A 26,812-nucleotide genomic window follows, 5' to 3' on the forward strand; every position below is an offset into this window, starting at 1 on the left:
ACTTAGGAAGTAGTTTTCAAATCTCACAGTAAGTATTTTTTCAAAGGTTTCCAACTACTAAGAGCAAGAATATTGGCTTATGCTCTCCTATTGATGTGTTGCTTCTCTTGTAAACAGCTACAACCCTAGTCTTCTAAAGAGCAGTGGCCAGGTTGGCTGGTTAATGCAAGCTTGGAACAGAAGTGCAGATGGAAGTGCACATTTTTTCAGGATGTAGAGACTTACACAGTCTGGTCTTAGAGCCTTGTTAACATTCGTCTCGAGTAGATTTTTCACTTCATGTTTTGTAATGTTACAGGAAGATAAGCGAGAATTGGTTAGGGAAGGGAACACAGGGAGGGAGTGCTCTGGCACAGTAACTTGTAAAATAATAATAATAATAATATAATGTTGCGATCCTTTCCACTACTGAGTGCTTCAGATTTACTGCAAAAGAATGAGGGTATTTTTATAGCCATTACCGGCCAGGATGTCATCATGAGACTGACAATCATAGAGGTACCTAAAATGGAGTTTCCTGAATCGGGCATTTGACCAGCAGGCGCTGCATATTGAAAGTAATCCAACAATCGTCACAATTAAATCTGGTTGTACTTGGTATATTGTTAATCCTGGGTGGCGAGGAGCCTTACAACGGAGTGCAATATGTATTCTTCTTTATGGTACCCGCTGTTTGCCTGAAGGTTTTTCTCATGTCAGAGTTTATTAGGCCAAGTTTGGAAGTTATTGCTTCCAGTACAGGTGTGTTTGCACTCAAACACACCTTGATACAGGTGTGTTTGAGCGTCAGACTTGATGCACTTGGCAGCGAGGGCTGGAAGTTGTGTTTATGGAGTCAGCTGATCGTTGTTTTTGTTCTTTTGTGGTTAAGGTTTCGTTTTCTATGTTTGATTGTCCAGGCGATTTGAGTTTTCCAAATATCTCCAGTCAACCAAATGTTAAGTCAAATGTAATCTATTTTTTGGTCGACTGGAGATATTTAGCCAATTCTTTGGCTATTGATATGTTATAAAGTGAGAGATCTTCCCTATTTTGAGCATGATAATCACTTGTTTGAAATTAATTCTGGCAGTTAAAGGAGGTAATGTTCAAATCTCTGGAACGACGTGGCAGTGGATAAACAGTTCATTTATGCCTGTCTTGTATTTGTAGCGGTGTTCTTTGTGATAGATTGTGGTTATGGTTTGTGGCAAGTCAGTTTGGGGACGGTTTGGGTAGTCTGCTAAGTATTTATTTAGGAATTTGTCCATTATCAGTTTTATTGTCTTGTTTATGCTAGGTGTGTTTGGTTGGATTTAACTTATTGTAGATGTGGATGGGGTGAGTGTTGGGTCAGTCTGGGAGGTGGGTTGGATTTGTTGTGTTAAGAATTTAGGGGATGGTCCAGTGTCTTTTTCTATTGCATTTTCAATGTCAATGACAAGTGTTTGGATGAAATCTGCATTTTATTGCGAGTTCTGTAGGAGTGGATTACTGTCTGGGGTTGGAGTATGGTGAGTGAGAAACATTTAGTATGTGTAAAAAATTTTGTTGGGCAACTAGTGGTGTTTGATGAAAGACTGTATTGCATGTTGGTGTTGGAGAAGTCCTAATAGTAGTTTTAGCTGCTATGTATATAAAGGATATTGTTTGGATTTTCCAAGTCGTCCTCGACTCAAATCCATTACATCCAGCGATCGATCCAACAGACGCATTCATAATTTTTTACATGCTGTTCATTCTAAACGGGAATTTTCTCGTATATAAATTAATATTATAATATATTAGCATATTGTGCATATATAGGTTAGGTTAGGTGTTTAAGTTCTGTTGCCGATTATTTGTATTTGTAGTATGTAGGTAGAGCATTTATAGCGTTGTGGTTCGAACAAAATTCGTCAGTGAAGCACTTGTTCTAGAAGTGTTCGGACGTCAGCAGTTGTGAGTCGTGTGCAAATAGTTTTTCATTCATAAACAGGGGGTTTGGCGGGTGCATGGAATCACTTTTGGGTCTTTGTTTGGAGGACGGGTTGCATGGCCAAACAGTTAGCCACGAGTCTGGCCAACAAACCAATGATCCGTGGTGAGCCTGGAAAAATCCAGCCCGTCTTCTAAACAAAGACACCAAAGTCCATTCCATGCACCCGCCAAACCCCCTGTTTATGAATGAAAAACTATTTGCACACGACTCACAACTGCTGACGTCCGAACACTTCTAGAACAAGTGCTTCACTGACGAATTTTGTTCGAACCACAACGCTATAAATGCTCTACCTACATACTACAAATACAAATAATCGGCAACAGAACTTAAACACCTAACCTAACCTATGCCTATATATACACAATATGCTAATATATTATAATATTAATTTATACTTGAGAAAATTCCCGTTTTGAATGAACAGCATGTTAAAATTTATGAATGCGTCTGTGGGGTTGACCGCTGGATGTAATGGACTTGAGTCGAGGACGCGTTGAAATGCTCTACCTACATACTACAAATACAAATAATCGGCAACAGAACTTAAACACCTAACCTAACATATATATATGCACAATATGCTAATATATTATATTAATTTATATATGAGAAAATTCCCGTTTTGAATGAACAGCATGTAAAAAATTATGAATGCGTCTCTGGAATCGACTGCTGCAACCCGTTCTCACACCAGACTGTTTAAAGCAGCGGCCGTCGTCCCCAGACACATTCATCAGTTTTAACATACTGTGTATTAAAAATTGGTTTGTTCACATATATAAATTAATATTCTTATACATAAAAATTGTATGTATAGTTTGGCATAGGTTAGGTTAGGTGTTTAGGTTCTCTTGGTAATTATTTGTATTTATAAGTTCATGGGCGAAGCATTTATAGAATTGTGGTTCGAATAGAGGACGTGAGCGAAGCACTTGTTCCGGAAGTGTTCGGACGTCATCAGTTGTGAGTCGTGTGTAAACAGCTTTTCATTCATAAACAGGGGGTTTGGCCGCTGAACTAAAGAGTTTGGATCTTTGTATGCGAGAACGGGTTGAAACCTGGATGTAATGGATTTGCAGCCCGTCCTCCAAACAAAGATCCAAAAGCGATTCCATGCACCCGCCAAACCCCCTGTTTATGAATGAAAAACGGTTTACACACGACTCACAACTGATTTCGTTCGAACACTTCCGGAACAAGTGCTTCACTGACGAGTTTTGTTCGAACCACTTCGCTATAAATGCTTCACCCACGTACTACAAATGCAAATAATCGCCAACCGAACCTAAACACCTAACCTAACCTAACCTATGCCTATATATGCACAATATGCTAATATATTATAATATTAATTTATATTTGAGAAAATTCTTGTTCTGAATGAACAGCAAGTTAAAATTTATGAATGCGTCTGTGGGGGCGACCGCTGGATGTAATGGACTTGAATCGAGGACGGGTTGGAGTGTGATAACACTTCGCCACGGGGACCTGATAAGTTATAAAGAAAATGATTGTTATGAAGATTCTCAGGAGTCTTGGTCAGAGGGCATATGTGGAGAGGGGGAGTGAAGAGGGTGGAATGGGGGTGTGGGAGTACACCTTATAGTATTTTATAAATAAAATGAAAAAACCTGGAGTTTAACTGTGTTTAAAAACTGTGTTTAATATTGGCCCCACGTTGTCACTGTTCAGTCACTGTTCGTTGTCACGGTGTTCAGGCATACTCAGGTTGCAAAGTGATAGAAAAAATTATAATTTAAATAATTTAAATTTAACCATAAGCATTGCCACTAAAAATATAGATAATTAAGAATACATTATATGTGAAGTACAGATTTATGTATACTATATGAAAGACAAGTGATAAAGAATAAATTAAAAAGGATTCAGAAAGTAAATACAGGAAAGGTAAAGGAAATTAAGGTAATGAAACATTTTGAACACAACAGGCAAGATCGACGGGGAGTCCCGGCTAGGCTGGTGTTGGAGCAGTGATCGAACGCAGCCGGCAGTGTCGTCGGTTGCAACCCGTTCTCGCAAATTTAATAAGTCAATATTGACTTATTAAATATGTGCATAGGTGACATACTTAACATAATAGATACCCTTAAAAAGATTCATAGAAAACACCGACCTTACCTAACCTTGTTAGTATCTTAAGATAAGCATCTTATAGCTTCGTAATTACAATTATTACCTAACCTATAATAGGTATAGGTTAAGTAATAATTGTAATTACGAAGCAATAAGATGCTTATCTTAAGATACTAACAAGGTTAGGTAAGGTCGGTGTTTTCTATGAATCTTTTTAAGGGTATCTATTATGTTTAGTATATCACCTATGCACGTAGTTAATAAGTCAATATTGACTTTACGAATTTGCGAGAACGGGTTGCGTCGGCAGCTGTGATCCCAAATCCTACAAGGTAATAGTGTCCAGGGTTGGGATAGCCTTGGTGGGGGCCTGGGCTCCCTTGCAGCCTTGGTGGGGGCCTGGGCTCCCTTGCAGAGGCAGAGGGGGCACTAGGTGGTATATTTCTAATCGTCCGTGGCACAAGGCACTTGGGAATGGGTAGAGTGTGAGTGGTGGCATGCCTGTGACCATAGAGTGGCATCAGGTAGCATCACGCTACACTTGTACTACCAATTATAAATGACCTAATTGCTGCACAGAGTAAAGGGTTTCGAATCTCCTTTGTATGGATACCATCACACATAAATATAACCCATCACAATGAGACAGACATTGCAGCCAAGTTAGCGTGTAACAAAGATGAAGTTAAATTAGATCTAGGTATCTCCATCTCTGCTGTCAAAACTATATTGTTCCAAACACTCAGGTCTGATAGGAAAGAAATTACTGACTCCCAACGACCTGAAAGCACCAGTATAACAAGATATGATTTGTTCAGATCTGAAACTTATGTTTATGGGCAGCACAAGACGTCCACCAGACTGTGCGACACAGTGGTTGCCAGGATCAGGTTGGGTTATGGTTACCTGTGACAGGTGGCTACAGGTGACGGATCACCCAATCCTGAGCACTTCAGGTGCAAACTCTGTGAGCAATAACTGGGGCATGATCTCCCACACTACATCACTGAATGCCCAGTTATTAGACCAGTTGGCATGAGGTACCTGGAGCTTTGCAATGACTTCATTCACTCGCGTTTTCTTGAGGATAACCTCATATTGCACCCAAAATTTGCCAGTGCAGAGTACTGAACATATGGCCCTGTATTACTAACCATCCTGCGAGATGGGGAATTTTAGTATCACTGCTGCCTTATTCACTCTTGTGTTCATGATATCCTCAATGCACCCAGAGTCTGTCAGTGCAGACTACTGATCACATGCCTCTGTATGACTAACCATCCTGTGTGATGGGGATTTTTAGCATCACGTAGCTAGCTTTTTGACACACTGTACTCCCCTTCATATAGTCTATTTGTGCAGCATTAGGTAGCTGCACAAATGCAGATGTACCTAATGTGTTAATACAAAAAATACACTTGTGTGTAGAATCAAGTCGTGCCTGTGCACCCGTAGACTCTGCGCGTTCTCCCGAGCCTTTCCGAGCCTTTCCAACATCGCTAGATTGTTGTACTAAATTGACCGAACCTAACCCACCCGAGGATTGATAAACAGAACATCACGTCAACCGCTGCCGTTTTTGGTACATCAGACTAGCCCGTTCTCTCGAGTTGCCGCATCTCTAGCCTAGCCTAGCCTAGCCTAGCCTAGCCTAGCCTAGCGACCAACTCATAAATAACATGAATACTTGTGAGTTGCAATAATTTATATTACATTATATTACTGCTGGTTCTCTACTGGGTGTAAGTCGAGACCAGAAACATTCACCAAACAATAATACTTGTAATAGAAGGGAATGTTAATAAGGTGCTAATATGTCAACATACAGAACACAAAACAATATAGACAAATTTGATAAATTTAGATTTATAAAAGACTCGTAAATACTGATTTGTATTGCAGAATTATGGAACAGATTTTCGGGTAATATTATTGACGTGGGAGTGCTGAATTGTTTAAACTAAAGCGTAGGTTGTATATATATTTGTGTGTATGATTTAGAATAAAATTATGCATCTTAGCATAAGCCAACGGACCCTTTAGTTCTAATAGCATTAAAATTATAATTTTAAATGGTTTTTCAAACTATTTTAATTCTAGTCTTCGAGCAAGAAATTGACAGGGAAGTATTATATTTGGTTCCATTTTATTTTACGATACATATGTGGCTTTCCTTTATTTAGTCTTTTATCTGGAAAAAATTTCCCCGTTGTTACGATTACGAAAGTGTTTGATAGCCATCATATATTGTCAAAATATCACCAGAGGGTCAAACTGTATGTTCTTCTGTTAACCTTGCCAGAGGGTCAGACTCTAGGTGTTCCTGTTGACCTTGCAGGGCGGTCAGACTCGAGCAGTGGCTCGAGTGGCTTGGTGGCTTCGTCTGAGGTCGCAGGCGACGGCCGCGGGCATCATGAGCCAGAGGACGATGGCGGTAGACATTATGGCGGCCAAAACCCATAAACTTATAGCGTAGCTTCCGCTCGCGTCACGGATGAACCCTGTACAATATGCAACGCTCAATTACGCAACAATATTGGTACTGGGCGTTCTCATACTCCTTAAACAGTTTTATTATCGTTTTGAAACATGTAAATATGTACAAACTTACTTACATAACTTGAAATAAATACCTGTGAGTGAGCCGAAGATAGGAAAACCAAACCCAGTTATTAAGCTGGTGACCCCGAACGTCGCTGGCTGCTTTTCTACACCCATAAACTTTATAATTAATAAATTATTCAGCGTGACGGCAGAACCAAGACCGAAGCCAAAGACAGCCATGGCTACAGCTGCCAGCGTGACGGTCCTCAGGAAAGGGAACACTGTGGAAGGCAGGCAACAGTCATTACCTCACTGTGGTCACAGTCACACACGGCTAGTTGTCCCTTCTCATCAGTGTATGTACCTGTATATTGTACTGCTCCCAAGCCATAAATAGATATTTCAATTTCAGTTTAATTGTCTACAACCTTTATATGTTTCAATCTATTAATCCCTTAAACTGTCGTTCAGAAGAGTAAAGAATAGATTAGGTTTATAGTGAAATGTGCGCTCCAGACAAGGACGACGCAGAGGTGTAGACGGGGACGACACAAATTCAGATGGTGACGACACAGGACCAGATGGGGACGACACAGATCCAGATGGTGACGACACAGGTCCAGATGGTGACGACACAGGTCCAGATGGTGACGACACAGGTCCAGATGGGGACGACACAGGTCCAGATGGGGACGACACAGGTCCAGATGGGGACGACACAGGTCCAGATGGGGACGACACAGGTCCAGATGGGGACGACACAGGTCCAGATGGGGACGACACAGGTCCAGATGGGGGCGACACAGGTCCAGATGGTGACGACACAGGTCCAGATGGGGACGACACAGGTCCAGATGGGGACGACACAGGTCCAGATGGGGACGACACAGGTCCAGATGGGGACGACACAGGTCCAGATGGGGACGACACAGGTCCAGATGGGGACGACACAGGTCCAGATGGGGACGACACAGAAGTCCTCTTCAAATATCTATGTATGATAAACATACACATACTCCACACATTATGTAGTGTGCACTTAGAAAGCTTCTTCCAAGAAGGATGTATCAGGACCCGTGAACATCACGCCAGATAGAACTATGGGTTTGACGTTAATAGAGACCTGACATATGGAACCCCCTTCATAATGCTGTAAAAATTTGCTCACCCTATACTTTTTGCAAAAGTGAAATAAAGGGATCTAATTTGCTCGCCACAGTACCCTCCTCGTGCTACTAACCCACCTAGTATTGGTGGCGTGGGGGGGGGGGGGGTGGCGGGGGGCGGCGTGGATGTTGTACTTTTAAAGTACATAATCAAAAACATGTACTGTACCATCTAAACATATAACACCGTGATCGGTATATAATTTCTCATTATCGTCCTTGCCCTTATTACTAATGATGCATACATTATCCACTATGTGACTAATTGTTAACTCTCAAACTACTGCAATTTATCATTGTCTATTCTGTCACTAGTTTTATTTAATTGCTTAAGATTGACAGTTTATCTTGTAACTTACAAATCACTGCACATTCTCAATGCTAACCTGAACTTCCTTGTTAGCTTTAATACTTGCCAAAACGCTGTTCATGTTATTGTCATTATGAGAATGTATAACATAATCACCCAAATCCCAACATGCTAAACATATGTTCTGATACCAGATTTACGTGCTAGGGGCTCTCTACACTTAAATGACACAACTATTTGTGTTCCAGAGGCTCCTTACACTTAAATGACACAACTGTGTGTGTTCTAGGGGCTCCTTACGCTTAATGACACAACTATGTGTGTTCTAGGGGCTCCCTACACTCTAATGGCACAACTATATTTTTTTATTGTGTCGATTCGGGCACCACTGGGTACCCTATCAAGTAAATATATAACTGTATCCCATAATTTTAATTGCTTTATTCCGAATATTTATCTGTTGATATATTATGATCCCCAATTATCATAATTCCCAATTCTTTTTCGTATTCTAATTATGCAATTCCAATGTTATTGAGCTGATATTCAGTTATTTTTCATTCAAATTTCTTACGCTAAGACTCCTATATTTGTCAGCATTAAACTGCATCTTCCGGTTTTTCGTCCATTGTTAAAGCCTATTATATCTTTTACTGATGTTGAGTCTTCAGAATTTATTCCTAACCTTATTTTGCATCTTCAGTAAATTTAATGTTAAATAAGTGTTAAAATGCGTCTTCAGTAAATGTTACTAAATTTAAACCAAACACTCACTACGCACACTGGTGCTAAGCCAGTAACACGTGGCCAAGCCTCGAACCAGGCTACGTGGACATGCCTTGCATCAGGCTACGTGACCAAGCCTTGCATCAGGCTACGTGACCAAGCCTTGCATCAGGTTACGTGGACATGCCTTGCATCAGGCTACGTGACCAAGCCTTGCATCAGGCTACGTGACCAAGCCTTGCATCAGGCTACGTGACCAAGCCTTGCATCAGGCTACGTGACCAAGCCTTGCATCAGGCTACGTGACCAAGCCTTGCATCAGGCTACGTGACCAAGCCTTGCATCAGGCTACGTGACCAAGCCTTGCATCAGGCTACGTGACCAAGCCTTGCATCAGGCTACGTGACCAAGCCTTGCATCAGGCTACGTGACCAAGCCTTGCATCAGGCTACGTGACCAAGCCGTGAACGGAAAGACAATAGACACAATTACACGTTGTTAGGCTTGGGGCAGATGAAGAAGACAGAAGAGAATGATACTTGTATATATATAAATAAATAGTCAATGTGGAACATCAATGGAGAATTTTCAAGCAATGTTCACAAATTAACAGCAAACATGATTTACATTTTAGTATCAACGTTAGTTAATTTATTACATTAATATGTAAACAGGTCAGCACACATAAATAAGACAAGAGTTGTTTTACCAAATATTGCAATTGTCATAATAGCGTAGCCGAAGAGGGCGCACAGTCGCATGTTGAATCTCTTCCAGTCGGCCAGGGGAGAGATGACTAGACGGGTCACCAGGTTGCAGAAACCCATCACAGAGATGCACCAAGCAGCGTCCTCGAGGCTGTGGCCGGCAGCTCGCATCGCAAAGGGTACCATCATTACAAAGTTGAAATAGCTGCTCAGGGAAAACAAGTTTCCAAAGGAAATAATAAGAGCACGATATGACCGAAGAACAACCATATCTGCCAATAATGTTTCTGTCACACGCATAATCAATCCTTTCAGTCTTAACATGCAACCCAAGGATGTATGATCTATTTCTCTGTCAACGGACCCGAGAGATTCAGTACTTGAAATAAATACCCCAAACGCAACGTCTCCTGACATGACTATGTTCAAGGAACTATGACTCTCATGGTGGCCATCAGCAGGTGCTGGCCTGAGTCTCTCGTCACCCTTGGCACTTGCTGATTCTGATTTCTCGTTGGGACGCTCTTCATCAACCACTAGAGGAGATACAATCACACACTCCCTATGACCCGAGCTTTCAGTTTGAGGCTTCAGAAGGGCGAGTCCTTCCTGTGGAGGATCTGTCTCTCCTCGTCGTGGCTTCATGTGCCACTTTACCGGCTGGAATAAAGTAACTGCCACTAAGCAATTCATCATAATTCCGCCCAATATAAGAGCTGCTCCTTTAAAGGTATACTGAGCAAGTAAGTAGCGTACTAACGGAGGATTGGCGGTCTGTCCCGCGCAGATCCCGACCACCAGGAAAGTGTTGGACAGGCCTCGTCGACGGTCAAAATACATAGGAAGCGTGATAAAGCTTACGCTACAGATAAGCCCTCCACCGATACCTGTGTTAGGGGAAAAATGCATTAACAATTATGTCTTGAAAATTGCAAATCAAATGCAATATCTTTCATAGACAACTGGGAACACTTCTATGGAAGAAATGAAATGTATGCTCGTGATGGGGTGCATCTATCGAGGGCTGGGGTTGTTGCTGTTACGAACTCGTTGGAACCAGTGGTTAGAGGTGTTTGTTTGGGTTTAAACTGTTAGTAGATAGTGGTATGGGAATTGATATGGAGGAAGGAGGTAATAAAAGTATGTGTTCGTGGGAGAAAAAAATTGGCAAAATGATCAGGGAAAGAAAAGGGCCTCAAAATAACAATTCACTTAGGGTATATTACACTAACAGTAGAAGTCTAAGAAATAAAATTAACGAATTAAATGCACTTGACTGCACAGAAAAAAAATAGATATTATTGCACTTACCGAAACGTGGATGAATGTAGAAAATAGAGAACTATTAGCTGAATATCAAATAAATGGATTTAAACTATTTCACACAGATAGATATATTAGATGAGGAGGGGGAGTAGCCATATATGTTAGGGACAATTTGAAATGTAGTCTCAAAGAGGGAATCAAAACTGAGCCACACACAGAAACTATTTGGATAGAATTAAACGAAAAAGCAAATAATATTATAATAGGAGTTATATATAGGCCACCAAATTTAGACAGAATGGAAGCAAAGGATGAAATGAAGGATATGGGATGAAATATCTAGAGCATCTAGATCTAACAGTATTTATGTCATGGGTGACTTTAATTTTAGTGGAATAAACTGGGTGAACAAAACAGGGAATAGTGAAGCAGAAGATTTTCTAGAATTAATTGACGATTGCTTTCTTACGCAACACATTAAGGAACTAACGCGGGAAAATAATATTTTAGATTTAGTGTTAACTAACAGGGAAACACAAATTAATGACATCGAAATAGGGATTGAGCTAGGGAACAGTGATCACAAAGTAATCAGATTTAGCATAGAATGGAATAGACCTGTAGGAGAAAATTCTGTTAAAGTGCCAGATTTTCGAAAAGCTGATTTTAATAGCCTAAGAAATTTTTTGGGGTCAAATTGATTGGAAAGTCTTGGGTATGGGGTGTGGGCCGGTCTTGGAGCGAGACATGAACCCAGCGATAGGTGACGTAAAAGGGGATTTCGATGTGGATTTAATATATAACTTATTTAAGAATATTCTAAACAAAGCACAGGAACGTAGTATACCATACAAATTGAATACATCGAATACTAATGACCCAAAGTGGATAACAAAGAATTTAAAGAACCTTATAGGTAAATAGAGAGCTTGGTACAAAAGGATTAAGAATGGGGAAGTCAGTTTAGAACAGGAATTCATACAACTGGTTAGAAATGTTAAAAAAGAGATTAGGAAAGCAAAAAGAAACTATGAAGTTCGCATAGCAGAGCAAGCAAAGTCAAATCCTAAAGGTTTTTTTTAGTTATATCGAACTAAGACTAGGGAAAGGATAGATCCATTAAAATCTGAGACAAGTCAAATAACGGATAATGACAAGGAGATGAGTAGTATTTTTAACAAATATTTTATATCTGTATTTACTAAAGAAGAACTTAACAATATGCCTTCAGCCGAAAAAGTCTATGTGGGTGGGGATGAGGACAGGTTGACTAGTTTAGTAGTTACCAGGGAGGATGTAATTAAGCAATTAGAAAAACTAAAACCAAACAAATCCCCAGGGCCGAATGAAGTGTTTGCCAGGGTGCTTAAAGAATGCAAAGAGGAGCTTTCCGAGCCACTGTCTACCATATTTAATAAATCAATAGAGTCAGGCAGAGTGCCCGAGTCATGAAAGGTAGCTAATGTGGTACCAATTTTTAAGAAAGGAGATAGATCACTTGCGTCAAACTATCGGCCAATTAGCCTAACGTCTATTGTGGGAAAGTTACTTGAATCAATAATTGCAAATACAATTCGTCTCCATCTTGAAAAACAAATTAATAAATGTGTCGCAACATGGTTTTACAAATGGCCGTTCATGTTTAACAAATTTGCTAACTTTTTATTCCAGCATAGTTGAGGCAGTTGATAGTGGTAAGGATTGTGATGTTGTGTACCTTGACTTTAGCAAAGCTTTTGATACAGTGCCACATGAAAGACTAATTAAAAAAAATAGAAGCTCATGGTATTGGGGGTGCTATATTACCTTGGATTAGGGCATGGCTATTCCAAAGGAAACAGAGAGTTAGTATAAATGGGGTTAAGTCAGAGTGGGATAATGTTGTTAGTGGAGTACCTCAGGGCTCTGTCCTGGGACCTCTGTTGTTTATAATATATATAAATGATTTAGATTCAGGTTTGAGTAGCAACATTTACAAATTTGCCGATGATACGAAAATCGCTAGGGAAATTAATTCGGAGGAGGACTCACTATCACTTCAAGTTGATCTAGATAGGGTTTTGAAATGGTCAAAGGATTGGCAAATGCAGTTTAATGCTGATAAATGTAAAGTTCTGAGGCTAGGTAATGATGATAGAGTTAAAAGATACGAGCTAGATGGTGTTGAGATTGCGAAGTCGGATTGCGGAAGGGATCTGGGAGTTATGATTAGTAAGAATTTAAAACAAAAGGATCATTGCATAAATGTTCGTAATAAGGCAAATCGGACACTTGGATTTATTAATCGCAGCGTTAGTAACAAGACACCTGGTGTGGTTCTCAAGCTATATCTTGCTCTAGTTAGTCCCCATTTAGATTATGCAGTTCAGTTTTGGTCGCCATATTATAGAATGGATATAAATTCACTTGAACGTGTCCAGCGTAAAATGACTAAGTTAATTCCCCAAATTAGAAATCTTTCATATGAAGAAAGATTAACAAAGCTTAAGTTGCATTCACTGGAAAGGCGAAGAGTTAGGGGTGACATGATAGAGGTTTACAAGTGGGTGAATGGACATAACAAAGGGGATATTAATAGGGTATTAAAAGTATCAACACAAGACAGAACACGAAACAATGGGTATAAATTGGATAAGTTTAGATTTAGGAAAGACTTGGGTAAATACTGGTTCAGTAACAGGGTTGTTGATTTGTGGAACCAATTACCGCGTAACGTGGTGGAGGTGGGGTCCCTCGATTGTTTCAAGCGCGGGTTGGACAAGTATATGAGTGGGATTGGGTGGTTATATGATAGGAGCTGCCTTGTATAGGCCAATAGGCCTTCTGCAGTTGCCTTTGTTCTTATGTTCTTATGTGAGCCCGAAGCTCTATCGACCGAGTTATCGAGTAGTAGTAGAATAGCTCGGTCGATAGAGTTTGGGCCTCACACGCGTGGGGTCCAGGGTTCGAATCTCCTACAGCCCAAGTGAATGGAATATTTATTTCTACGGAAGTGTGGATGACTTTTTTAGCTGAAATTGTTTAAACAAAACAGAAGAAAAGATTATATTATCTCATCAAATATTGACTTGAGTAAAAGATCAGATCACCAGCGATGTAAAGTCAAGGAGTGGTAGAAGTACCTATTCAGTGAAGCATTTATTCATTACTTTTTTGCATATTTTGGTTAGAATATTTAGATGAATACAGTTAAACTAATCCAACAAGAAGCAAACCAACTCACCACTCAGAAGAGAATAGGAGAAGAAGAGAAACTGCGCTGAGGGCGAGAACGCAGAGATAATAATTGAAGAAGAGACAAGTAAGCCTCCCAAGTAACCAATCCTCCTCCAGCCGAACTCCTTCGCCAGGGGACGGACGAGGGGTCCCATCAAGTGCCAGATGAGCCACTGCATGTTGAATATCCAGCTGGTGGTAGCAGAAGGAGTGTTCAGATCCAGCAGGAAGCCGGAGAATAAAATTCCGAAGCATGGAGCAAGAGACAGCGCCAACATCTGGGGGATGAGAGTTATACATTACGTCTATCTTGTTAGTACCCTTGGTACAGAGAGGAGGAGTGCGGAAGCCATCATTCCTTTCCCAGACTGTTACATCCAGGAGAGGCGGTTTACCTTTACTGTCCACCCCCCAAGTATCACCAAGTATAACCAAGCATTTCCTTCGATACTATATCATCATTCTTCAGTGCAGTAGACATCTGGTTGAAGGCCCAGATTAACCAGGACATTTTCTTCAACAATACCCATGTAAATATTCGCAAATTAGGACAGCAAGGGGGTCAGTCATGGCAAATTTATGTCCTATATGCAAGTGAGTACATGGCACTGAAACTTACCGAGATAATGAAACTGCCGAGTGCCACCAACCATCCCCAGCCTCCGTCAGGCACTACCATGCCACCTGTTGACTTCTCTGCCACGTCTAAATTGGTTAACGTTTGCTTTCCATCTGGGAAAACATTTCCTCGGTTAGTAGCACGGCTGCCTTGTGAGGCTGCTTCATGTGGTCGAGTTAAGGGCGTGTTGGGAGCGCACAACTGCGCCCCTGGATCTTTCCCGCCATCCGGACACTCCGTCTCGTCATTTTTTGGAAGACATTCATCTAACTCCCCTTCATTCCTCTTTATCTTACAATTTTCACAAGACAGATTGTTATCTGTATCACATTTCTCACAGGTTTCAATATTACTTTCATCGCTGGTTATCTTCTGGTCCGCGGTCTGGGCACTCGACTCCTGCCTTGTGACACCCGTCATTTTCCATCTATTCTCGTTGGGTTTACAGATGACAGTAGTATGTCATCGGCCCCTCTGTGACCGGACCCTGCTCCTCTCTCGCACCTCGCACACTGGGCTTCGTCTCTCCTGGGCGCTCTCCGTCACATCTCCTGCACTCGACCTGCGAACACAACGATACGAGGTAAAATGTAAAGAATGTGTATCAGGTTGTTTTCATCAACATATATAAATCACTGAAGTTAGCACTATGTATGCGTGCTAGCACCTCCGCGGTACACCCTGGTGAGCGTGCTAGCACCTCCGCGGTACACCCTGGTGAGCGTGCTAGCACCTCCGCGGTACACCCTGGTGAGCGTGCTAGCACCTCCGCGGTACACCCTGGTGAGCGTGCTAGCACCTCCGCGGTACACCCTGGTGAGCGTGCTAGCACCTCCGCGGTACCCCACCTGGTTCTATTTCATCGATTTCCGTATGTACTATATACGTCTGGATCATGTCCCCTCTATTCCTCCTTTCTTCCAGTTCAATTTAGTTTAGTTATTTTCAGTCTATGTTGGTATCTCAACCTCATCAATTTTGGAAGTAATCGTGTGGCAAACCTCTATATTTTAATAATGTTTACTTTAGACTCTATTACTCACCTAACATATGAGATGTAAATCATGTTGAATGTTATTGTGTTTAGGTTCCTAAACGCTGCCCTGTGTTTGCAGGCTCAGCTTATGCAGCTGAATAGAAGTGAGGGAATATTTGCGTCTGAGTTATTAGGGCTTGACACCGTAAGTGGGAAACACAGCAGGTCTATTGCACTCATATTAAACAGGTCCAGGAGACATTCATTCACATCTTAATGCGAGGTGAAAAGTCACTCTGGTAGCTGTGTTGTGGTAGCTGTGTGGTGGTAGCTGTGTTGTGGTAGCTGTGTGGTGGTAGCTGTGTTGTGGTAGCTGTGTTGTGGCAGCTGTGTTGTTGTAGCTGTGTTGTTGTAGCTGTGTTGTGGCAGCTGTGTTGTGGTAGCTGTGTGGTGGTAGCTGTGTTGTGGTAGCTGTGTTGTGGCAGCTGTGTTGTTGTAGCTGTGTTGTGGTAGCTGTGTTGTGGCAGCTGTGTTGTGGCAGCTGTGTTGTTGTAGCTGTGTTGTGGTAGCTGTGTTGTTGTAGCTGTGTTGTGGTAGCTGTGTTGTGGTAGCAGTGTTGTGGAAGCTGTGTTGTGGCAGCTGTGTTGTGGAAGCTGTGTTGTGGCAGCTGTGTTGTGGTAGCTGTGTTGTGGTAGCTGTGTTGTGGTAGCAGTGTTGTGGCAGCTGTGTTGTGGTAGCTGTGTTGTTGTAGCTGTGTTGTTGTAGCTGTGTTGTGGTAGCTGTGTTGTTGTAGCTGTGTTGTGGTAGCTGTGTTGTGGTAGCAGTGTTGTGGAAGCTGTGTTGTGGCAGCTGTGTTGTGGTAGCTGTGTTGTGGTAGCAGTGTTGTGGAAGCTGTGTTGTGGCAGCTGTGTTGTGGTAGCTGTGTTGTGGTAGCAGTGTTGTGGCAGCTGTGTTGTGGTAGCTGTGTTGTTGTAGCTGTGTTGTGGTAGCTGTGTTGTTGTAGCTGTGTTGTTGTAGCTGTGTTGTGGCAACAGTGTTGTTGTAGCTGTGTTGTGGCAGCTGCGTTGTGGTAGCTGTGTTGTTGTAGCTGTGTTGTGGTAGCTGTGTTGTGGTAGCTGTGTTGTGGCAGTTGTGTTGTGGCAGCTGTGTTGTTGTAGCTGTGCTGTGGCAGCTGTGTTGTTGTAGCTGTGTTGTGGTAGCTGTGTTGTTGTAGCTGTGTTGTGGCAGCTGTGTTGTGGCAGCTGTGTTGTTGTAGCTGTGTTGTGGCAGCTGTGTTGTGGCAGCAGTGTTGTGGTAGCTGTGTTGTGGCAGCTGTGTTGTGGAAGCTGTGTTGTGGTAGCTGTGTTGTGGCAGCTGTGTTGTGGCAGCTGTGTTGTGGCAGCTGTGTTGTGGCAGCTGTGTTGTGGCAGCTGTGTTGTGGAAGCTGTGTTGTGGCAGCTGTGTTGTGGTAGCTGTGTTGTGGTAGCTGTGTTGTTGTAGCTGTGTTGTGGCAGCTGTGTTGTGGCAGCTGTGTTGTGGAAGCTGTGTTGTGGCAGCTGTGTTGTGGAAGCTGTGTTGTGGTAGCTGTGTTGTGGCAGCTGTGTTGTGGCAGCTGTGTTGTTGTAGCTGTGTTGTGGCAGCTGTGTTGTGGAAGCTGTGTTGTGGCAGCTGTGTTGTGGCAGCTGTGTTGTGGTAGCTGTGTTGTTGTAGCTGTGTTGTGGCAGCTGTGTTGTTGTAGCTGTGTTGTGGAAGCTGTGTTGTGGTAGCTGTGTTGTGGCAGCTGTGTTGTGGCAGCTGTGTTGTGGTAGCTGTGTTGTCGTAGCTGTGTTGTGGCAGCTGTGTTGTGGAAGCTGTGTTGTGGCAGCTGTGTTGTGGCAGCTGTGTTGTTGTAGCTGTGTTGTGGCAGCTGTGTTGTGGCAGCTGTGTTGTGGCAGCTGTGTTGTGGCAGCTGTGTTGTGGCAGCTGTGTTGTTGTAGCTGTGTTGTTGTAGCTGTGTTGTGGCAGCTGTGTTGTGGCAGCTGTGTTGTTGTAGCTGTGTTGTGGCAGCAGTGTTGTGGCAGCTGTGTTGTGGCAGCTGTGTTGTTGTAGCTGTGTTGTTGTAGCTGTGTTGTTGTAGCTGTGTTGTGGCAGCTGTGTTGTTGTAGCTGTGTTGTTGTAGCTGTGTTGTGGCAACTGTGATGTTGTAGCTGTGTTGTGGCAGCTGTGTTGTGGCAGCTGTGTTGTTGTAGCTGTGTTGTGGCAGCTGTGATGTTGTAGCTGTGTTGTGGCAGCTGTGTTGTTGTAGCTGTGTTGTGGCAGCAGTGTTGTGGCAGCTGTGTTGTGGCAGCTGTGTTGTTGTAGCTGTGTTGTGGCAGCTGTGTTGTTGTAGCTGTGTTGTTGTAGCTGTGTTGTTGTAGCTGTGTTGTGGCAGCTGTGTTGTTGTAGCTGTGTTGTTGTAGCTGTGTTGTGGCAGCTGTGATGTTGTAGCTGTGTTGTGGCAGCTGTGTTGTGGCAGCTGTGTTGTTGTAGCTGTGTTGTGGCAGCTGTGTTGTTGTAGCTGTGTTGTTGTAGCTGTGTTGTGGCAGCTGTGTTGTTGTAGCTGTGTTGTGGCAGCTGTGTTGTGGCAGCTGTGTTGTTGTAGCTGTGTTGTGGCAGCTGTGTTGTGGCAGCTGTGTTGTTGTAGCTGTGTTGTGGCAGCTGTGTTGTTGTAGCTGTGTTGTGGCAGCTGTGATGTTGTAGCTGTGTTGTGGCAGCTGTGTTGTTGTAGCTGTGTTGTGGCAGCAGTGTTGTGGCAGCTGTGTTGTGGCAGCTGTGTTGTTGTAGCTGTGTTGTGGCAGCTGTGTTGTTGTAGCTGTGTTGTTGTAGCTGTGTTGTTGTAGCTGTGTTGTTGTAGCTGTGTTGTGGCAGCTGTGTTGTGGCAGCTGTGTTGTTGTAGCTGTGTTGTGGCAGCTGTGTTGTTGTAGCTGTGTTGTGGCAGCTGTGTTGTGGCAGCTGTGTTGTGGCAGCTGTGTTGTTGTAGCTGTGTTGTGGCAGCTGTGTTGTGGCAGCTGTGTTGTTGTAGCTGTGTTGTGGCAGCTGTGTTGTGGCAGCTGTGTTGTTGTAGCTGTGTTGTGGCAGCTGTGTTGTGGCAGCTGTGTTGTTGTAGCTGTGTTGTGGCAGCTGTGTTGTGGCAGCTGTGTTGTTGTAGCTGTGTTGTGGCAGCTGTGTTGTGGCAGCTGTGTTGTTGTAGCTGTGTTGTTGTAGCTGTGTTGTTGTAGCTGTGTTGTGGCAACTGTGTTGTTGTAGCTGTGTTGTGGCAGCTGTGTTCTTGTAGCTGTGTTGTGGCAGCAGTGTTGTGGCAGCTGTGTTGTGGCAGCTGTGTTGTGGCAGCTGTGTTGTTGTAGCTGTGTTGTGGCAGCTGTGTTGTTGTAGCTGTGTTGTTGTAGCTGTGTTGTTGTAGCTGTGTTGTTGTAGCTGTGTTGTGGCAGCTGTGTTGTGGCAGCTGTGTTGTTGTAGCTGTGTTGTGGCAGCAGTGTTGTGGCAGCTGTGTTGTTGTAGCTGTGTTGTGGCAGCAGTGTTGTGGCAGCTGTGTTGTTGTAGCTGTGTTGTGGTAGCTGTGTTGTTGTAGCTGTGTTGTTGTAGCTGTGTTGTGGCAACTGTGTTGTTGTAGCTGTGTGGTGGTAGCTGTGTTGTTGTAGCTGTGTTGTGGCAGCTGTGTTGTTGTAGCTGTGTTGTTGTAGCTGTGTTGTTGTAGCTGTGTTGTGGCAGCTGTGTTGTTGTAGCTGTGTTGTTGTAGCTGTGTTGTTGTAGCTGTGTTGTGGTAGCTGTGTTGTGGCAGCTGTGTTGTGGCAGCTGTGTTGTTGTAGCTGTGTTGTGGCAGCTGTGTTGTTGTAGCTGTGTTGTGGTAGCTGTGTTGTGGCAGCTGTGTTGTGGCAGCTGTGTTGTTGTAGCTGTGTTGTTGTAGCTGTGTTGTTGTAGCTGTGTTGTGGCAGCTGTGTTGTGGCAGCTGTGTTGTTGTAGCTGTGTTGTGGCAGCTGTGTTGTGGCAGCTGTGTTGTTGTAGCTGTGTTGTGGCAGCTGTGTTGTGGCAGCTGTGTTGTGGCAGCAGTGTTGTGGTAGCAGTGTTGTGGCAGCTGTGTTGTGGCAGCTGTGTTGTGGTAGCTGTGTTGTGGTAGCTGTGTTGTGGCAGCTGTGTTGTGGCAGGTGTGTTGTTGTAGCTGTGTTGTGGCAGCTGTGTTGTGGCAGCTGTGTTGTTGTAGCTGTGTTGTGGCAGCTGTGTTGTGGCAGCTGTGTTGTGGCAGCTGTGTTGTGGCAGCTGTGTTGTGGCAGCAGTGTTGTGGTAGCAGTGTTGTGGCAGCTGTGTTGTGGCAGCGGTGTTGTGGTAGCTGTGTTGTGGTAGCTGTGTTGTGGAAGCTGTGTTGTTGTAGCTGTGTTGTGGCAGCTGTGTTGTGGTAGCTGTGTTGTGGCAGCTGTGTTGTGGCAGCTGTGTTGTGGCAGCTGTGTTGTGGTAGCTGTGTTGTGGTAGCTGTGTTGTTGTAGCTGTGTTGTGGCAGCTGTGTTGTGGCAGCTGTGTTGTTGTAGCTGTGTTGTGGTAGCTGTGTTGTGGCAGCTGTGTTGTGGCAGCTGTGTTGTGGCAGCTGTGTTGTGGCAGCTGTGTTGTGGAAGCTGTGTTGTGGTAGCAGTGTTGTGGCAGCTGTGTTGTGGTAGCTGTGTTGTGGTAGCTGTGTTGTGGCAGCTGTGTTGTGGCAGCTGTGTTGGGGAAGCTGTGTTGTGGCAGCAGTGTTGTGGCAGCTGTGTTGTGGCAGCTGTGTTGTGGAAGCTGTGTTGTGGCAGCTGTGTTGTGGTAGCTGTGTTGTGGCAGCTGTGTTGTGGCAGCTGTGTTGTGGCAGCTGTGTTGTGGTAGCTGTGTTGTGGTAGCAGTGTTGTGGCAGCTGTGTTGTGGTAGCTGTGTTGTGGTAGCAGTGTTGTGGCAGCTGTGTTGTGGCAGCTGTGTTGTGGAAGCTGTGTTGTGGCAGCTGTGTTGTGGTAGCTGTGTTGTGGCAGCTGTGTTGTGGCAGCTGTGTTGTGGCAGCTGTGTTGTGGCAGCTGTGTTGTGGTAGCTGTGTTGTGGCAGCAGTGTTGTGGAAGCTGTGTTGTGGCAGCTGTGTTGTGGTAGCTGTGTTGTGGTAGCAGTGTTGTGGCAGCTGTGTTGTGGCAGCTGTGTTGTGGAAGCTGTGTTGTGGCAGCTGTGTTGTGGTAGCTGTGTTGTGGCAGCTGTGTTGTGGCAGCTGTGTTGTGGCAGCTGTGTTGTGGTAGCTGTGTTGTGGTAGCAGTGTTGTGGCAGCTGTGTTGTGGCAGCTGTGTTGTGGTAGCTGTGTTGTGGTAGCAGTGTTGTGGCAGCTGTGTTGTGGCAGCTGTGTTGTGGTAGCTGTGTTGTGGTAGCAGTGTTGTGGTAGCTGTGTTGTTGTAGCAGTGTTGTGGTAGCTGTGTTGTGGCAGCTGTGTTGTGGCAGCTGTGTTGTGGCAGCTGTGTTGTGGTAGCTGTGTTGTGGTAGCTGTGTTGTTGTAGCAGTGTTGTGGTAGCTGTGTTGTGGCAGCTGTGTTGTGGTAGCTGTGTTGTTGTAGCAGTGTTGTGGTAGCTGTGTTGTGGCAGCTGTGTTGTGGTAGCTGTGTTGTGGTAGCAGTGTTGTCGTAGCAGTGTTGTGGCAGCTGTGTTGTGGCAGCAGTGTTGTGGTAGCAGTGTTGTGGCAGCTGTGTTGTGGCAGCTGTGTTGTGGTAGCTGTGTTGTGGTAGCTGTGTTGTGGAAGCTGTGTTGTTGTAGCTGTGTTGTGGCAGCTGTGTTGTGGTAGCTGTGTTGTGGCAGCTGTGTTGTGGCAGCTGTGTTGTGGCAGCTGTGTTGTGGCAGCTGTGTTGTGGTAGCTGTGTTGTGGTAGCTGTGTTGTTGTAGCTGTGTTGTGGCAGCTGTGTTGTTGTAGCTGTGTTGTGGCAGCTGTGTTGTGGTAGCTGTGTTGTGGCAGCTGTGTTGTGGCAGCTGTGTTGTGGCAGCTGTGTTGTGGCAGCTGTGTTGTGGAAGCTGTGTTGTGGTAGCAGTGTTGTGGAAGCTGTGTTGTGGCAGCTGTGTTGTGCTAGCTGTGTTGTGGTAGCTGTGTTGTGGTAGCTGTGTTGTGGCAGCTGTGTTGTGGCAGCTGTGTTGGGGAAGCTGTGTTGTGGCAGCAGTGTTGTGGTAGCAGTGTTGTGGCAGCTGTGTTGTGGCAGCTGTGTTGTGGTAGCTGTGTTGTTGTAGCTATGTTGTGGCAGCTGTGTTGTGGCAGCTGTGTTGTGGAAGCTGTGTTGTGGCAGCTGTGTTGTGGCAGCTGTGTTGTGGCAGCTGTGTTGTGGCAGCTGTGTTGTGGCAGCTGTGTTGTGGCAGCTGTGTTGTGGTAGCTGTGTTGTGGTAGCAGTGTTGTGGCAGCTCTGTTGTGGCAGCTGTGTTGTGGAAGTTGTGTTGTGGCAGCTGTGTTGTGGTAGCTGTGTTGTGGCAGCTGTGTTGTGGCAGCTGTGTTGTGGCAGCTGTGTTGTGGTAGCTGTGTTGTGGTAGCAGTGTTGTGGCAGCTGTGTTGTGGCAGCTGTGTTGTGGTAGCTGTGTTGTGGTAGCAGTGTTGTGGCAGCTGTGTTGTGGCAGCTGTGTTGTGGTAGCTGTGTTGTGGTAGCAGTGTTGTGGCAGCTGTGTTGTGGTAGCTGTGTTGTTGTAGCAGTGTTGTGGTAGCTGTGTTGTGGCAGCTGTGTTGTGGTAGCTGTGTTGTGGTAGCAGTGTTGTGGTAGCAGTGTTGTGGCAGCTGTGTTGTGGTAGCTGTGTTGTTGTAGCAGTGTTGTGGCAGCTGTGTTGTGGCAGCTGTGTTGTGGCAGCTGTGTTGTGGCAGCTGTGTTGTGGTAGCTGTGTTGTGGTAGCTGTGTTGTGGCAGCTGTGTTGTGGTAGCTGTGTTGTGGTAGCTGTGTTGTGGCAGCTGTGTTGTGGTAGCTGTGTTGTGGTAGCTGTGTTGTGGCAGCTGTGTTGTGGTAGCTGTGTTGTTGTAGCTGTGTTGTGGCAGCTGTGTTGTGGCAGCTGTGTTGTGGAAGCTGTGTTGTGGCAGCTGTGTTGTGGTAGCTGTGTTGTGGTAGCAGTGTTGTGGCAGCTGTGTTGTGGCAGCTGTGTTGTGGTAGCTGTGTTGTGGTAGCAGTGTTGTGGCAGCTGTGTTGTGGCAGCTGTGTTGTGGTAGCTGTGTTGTGGTAGCAGTGTTGTGGCAGCTGTGTTGTGGCAGCTGTGTTGTGGTAGCTGTGTTGTGGTAGCAGTGTTGTGGCAGCTGTGTTGTGGTAGCTGTGTTGTTGTAGCAGTGTTGTGGTAGCTGTGTTGTGGCAGCTGTGTTGTGGTAGCTGTGTTGTGGTAGCAGTGTTGTGGTAGCAGTGTTGTGGCAGCTGTGTTGTGGTAGCTGTGTTGTTGTAGCAGTGTTGTGGCAGCTGTGTTGTGGCAGCTGTGTTGTGGCAGCTGTGTTGTGGCAGCTGTGTTGTGGTAGCTGTGTTGTGGTAGCTGTGTTGTGGCAGCTGTGTTGTGGTAGCTGTGTTGTGGTAGCTGTGTTGTGGCAGCTGTGTTGTGGTAGCTGTGTTGTGGTAGCTGTGTTGTGGCAGCTGTGTTGTGGTAGCTGTGTTGTTGTAGCTGTGTTGTGGCAGCTGTGTTGTGGCAGCTGTGTTGTGGAAGCTGTGTTGTGGCAGCTGTGTTGTGGTAGCTGTGTTGTGGCAGCTGTGTTGTGGCAGCTGTGTTGTGGCAGCTGTGTTGTGGTAGCTGTGTTGTGGTAGCAGTGTTGTGGAAGCTGTGTTGTGGCAGCTGTGTTGTGGTAGCTGTGTTGTGGTAGCAGTGTTGTGGCAGCAGTGTTGTGGCAGCTGTGTTGTGGAAGCTGTGTTGTGGCAGCTGTGTTGTGGTAGCTGTGTTGTGGCAGCTGTGTTGTGGCAGCTGTGTTGTGGCAGCTGTGTTGTGGCAGCTGTGTTGTGGTAGCTGTGTTGTGGTAGCAGTGTTGTGGAAGCTGTGTTGTGGCAGCTGTGTTGTGGTAGCTGTGTTGTGGTAGCAGTGTTGTGGCAGCTGTGTTGTGGCAGCTGTGTTGTGGAAGCTGTGTTGTGGCAGCTGTGTTGTGGTAGCTGTGTTGTGGCAGCTGTGTTGTGGCAGCTGTGTTGTGGCAGCTGTGTTGTGGTAGCTGTGTTGTGGTAGCAGTGTTGTGGCAGCTGTGTTGTGGCAGCTGTGTTGTGGTAGCTGTGTTGTGGTAGCAGTGTTGTGGAAGCTGTGTTGTGGCAGCTGTGTTGTGGTAGCTGTGTTGTGGTAGCAGTGTTGTGGCAGCTGTGTTGTGGCAGCTGTGTTGTGGAAGCTGTGTTGTGGCAGCTGTGTTGTGGTAGCTGTGTTGTGGCAGCTGTGTTGTGGCAGCTGTGTTGTGGCAGCTGTGTTGTGGTAGCTGTGTTGTGGTAGCAGTGTTGTGGCAGCTGTGTTGTGGCAGCTGTGTTGTGGTAGCTGTGTTGTGGTAGCAGTGTTGTGGCAGCTGTGTTGTGGCAGCTGTGTTGTGGTAGCTGTGTTGTGGTAGCAGTGTTGTGGCAGCTGTGTTGTGGTAGCTGTGTTGTTGTAGCAGTGTTGTGGTAGCTGTGTTGTGGCAGCTGTGTTGTGGTAGCTGTGTTGTGGTAGCAGTGTTGTGGTAGCAGTGTTGTGGCAGCTGTGTTGTGGTAGCTGTGTTGTTGTAGCAGTGTTGTGGTAGCTGTGTTGTGGCAGCTGTGTTGTGGTAGCTGTGTTGTGGCAGCTGTGTTGTGGTAGCTGTGTTGTGGTAGCTGTGTTGTGGTAGCTGTGTTGTGGTAGCTGTGTTGTGGCAGCTGTGTTGTGGTAGCTGTGTTGTGGTAGCTGTGTTGTGGCAGCTGTGTTGTGGTAGCTGTGTTGTGGCAGCTGTGTTGTCGTAGCTGTGTTGTGGTAGCTGTGTTGTGGCAGCTGTGTTGTGGTAGCAGTGTTGTGGCAGCTGTGTTGTGGTAGCTGTGTTGTGGTAGCAGTGTTGTGGTAGCTGTGTTGTGGTAGCAGTGTTGTGGTAGCAGTGTTGTGGCAGCTGTGTTGTGGTAGCTGTGTTGTGGTAGCAGTGTTGTGGTAGCAGTGTTGTGGTAGCTGTGTTGTGGTAGCAGTGTTGTGGTAGCAGTGTTGTGGTAGCAGTGTTGTGGCAGCTGTGTTGTGGTAGCAATGTTGTGGCAGTAATACTACTGCCACAACACTGGCAGTGTCATACCCTTATATCCTTAAAAATAACACAAATAACGCTAGTTCATAAAGGAGGCGATACGGCAGACATAAACAATTATAGATCAATATCAAATCTAAATTATAAAAAATATTTGAAAAATGTATTTACGAAATGCTCTACTCCTACCTCGTAAAATTCAACATACTAAGTCCCTGTTAATTTGGCTTCCTCTCCCAAAAGTGTACTAATGATGCACTTATTAGTTTGCTTGATATAATCTATGCAGCCCTTGCCAAAAGTGTGTTCTTAATTGTACTCTTCATTGACCTGAGAATGGCCTTTGATACAGGTAGCAATAAATATCTCTTACTTAAACTTCACCATTATGGAATCTGAGGCCTTAACCTGAAATATATTCGATCCTGTCTTGGTGACAGACACCAATATGTAGCCATCAATGATATAATCTCCCCAACTCTACCATTAACAGTAGTATATCTCCCTCACTCGCAGCCCCTCTGTTTAAATCATTAAACATGCTAAGCATTAACGGATCACGGCAGATCTGCCTTCATGTTAATTTAGGAACTGCCTTAATAGTTCCTAAATTAACAGATGTGTAGAACCCATAATCGCCACACCAGAAATAAATATCACTTTGATATCCCCAGAGTCAAACTAAATCTGTGTAGACACACTTATGTAAATAAAGGGACCTAGTCTATGGAACTCACGAATTAAAAAGCTGTCCAACCTAAGCCTTATTCAAAAATAAAACAAAAAAATATCTAATTTGATCCTCACAGTTTCTTACCAAGTGCCTTAAACTCGCACAGTAGCTTGTGCTACTCACTCCCCCAGTATATGTGCCTAAGGCATACAACTTCACCGCTGTATTCACTGATATCATCTTATATCGTGGTGGTTATGTTGAACGCACATTTTACTACAATGTATTAGAAACTAGAAACAAATTATGTTACAATGCACCTGTTGATAATCATCAAATTTTACTATAATGTACCTAGTAATTTTCTTCGCACTTTCTTACCATGTACCTCTTAAAAATTTTCAATTTTCCTACAAATTACATACTTAAAATTATCTGTTATATTAAGTACCTGGCCGAAAGGCTATGCGTGTTAGTGGCTTTACAAGAATGTAAAAACGTCAATGGTATGTACTCTCATAAAGTCAATGTACCTTCCTGTATATATATATATATACATATAATATATATATATATATATATATATATATATATATATATATATATATATATATATATATATATATATATATATATATATATATAAAGGTGTTGAGGCAGCAGTGTTTCAAGATAAGAACACAGGTATAGTTACCAGACTGGTTGCTCCGTTGCAGGAGTATGATGCACACACACCTGACCAGGTCACTGTAAGCGTCTGTGGGGATTTATCCCACACAGATACACACCACAATCTTCCTCAACCCTGTTTCAAGGTGATAATTCTTGCCACTTTGAGTTAATTAGTGTTTTGTCACAAGTAATTAGACAGATTAAAAGGGAGATTGGTTACATTACGAGTGGTCATCTTCAAGTGGAGACATTCACAAGGATATGGTGGTTAAATTAACAAAGTGAGTATTACATATGAATAATAAAATTATAACCCGTTTGGGACCATACAAAAAATATGCCTTATCATATCTTTAGAACTGAAATACACTCAAGATATGATTAGCGTATCATCAAGGAGCATACAGAAATATGGAAGGAGACAATACACGGGACATAGCAACTTTGGTATTACAGTTGGATTCGTTCTTGATTCACAAATGGGAATTCCTGGTTCGAATCCTGGACAGGGCAGAAAAGAATTGGCACGTTTCCTAACACCTAATGGTTCGGTTCATCTCCTCTGATCTATTCCATTACAATGAGAAACCACACCCCTCACTCAAACCACCTAGGTACTTTAATTTAAATTACCTGAGGGCCACTAATACTTGTGGCCTCGACGAGGACAGGAAGCTGGCGGCATGTCAAATGTCCCCCTATTTGCCCTGGTGATCTTTCCTAGCTGTATTTTAAAACCCAGCAGAGTTTTAGCGTT

At 44.3% G+C, this 26,812-nt stretch overlaps 1 protein-coding gene across 1 annotated transcript; it reads right to left on the reverse strand.

Annotated features, from left to right (window-relative positions):
- Window positions 1-4,285: 4,285 nt before the first annotated feature.
- On the reverse strand, window positions 4,286-26,208 carry LOC138370086 (monocarboxylate transporter 12-like). Its single transcript, XM_069334027.1, has 6 exons — window positions 26,078-26,208; window positions 14,612-15,173; window positions 14,000-14,270; window positions 9,513-10,397; window positions 6,691-6,882; window positions 4,286-6,558 (listed from the first exon to the last, which is right to left on the reverse strand). Exons 2-6 carry the CDS (start codon window positions 15,029-15,031, stop codon window positions 6,401-6,403), a joined length of 1,926 nt encoding a protein of 641 aa, XP_069190128.1. The 5' UTR covers window positions 15,032-15,173; window positions 26,078-26,208; the 3' UTR covers window positions 4,286-6,400.
- Window positions 26,209-26,812: the final 604 nt, after the last annotated feature.

Source organism: Procambarus clarkii, chromosome 30 (genome assembly GCF_040958095.1).
Source record: "Procambarus clarkii isolate CNS0578487 chromosome 30, FALCON_Pclarkii_2.0, whole genome shotgun sequence".
In the NCBI taxonomy this organism is placed as follows: Eukaryota; Metazoa; Arthropoda; class Malacostraca; order Decapoda; family Cambaridae; genus Procambarus; species Procambarus clarkii.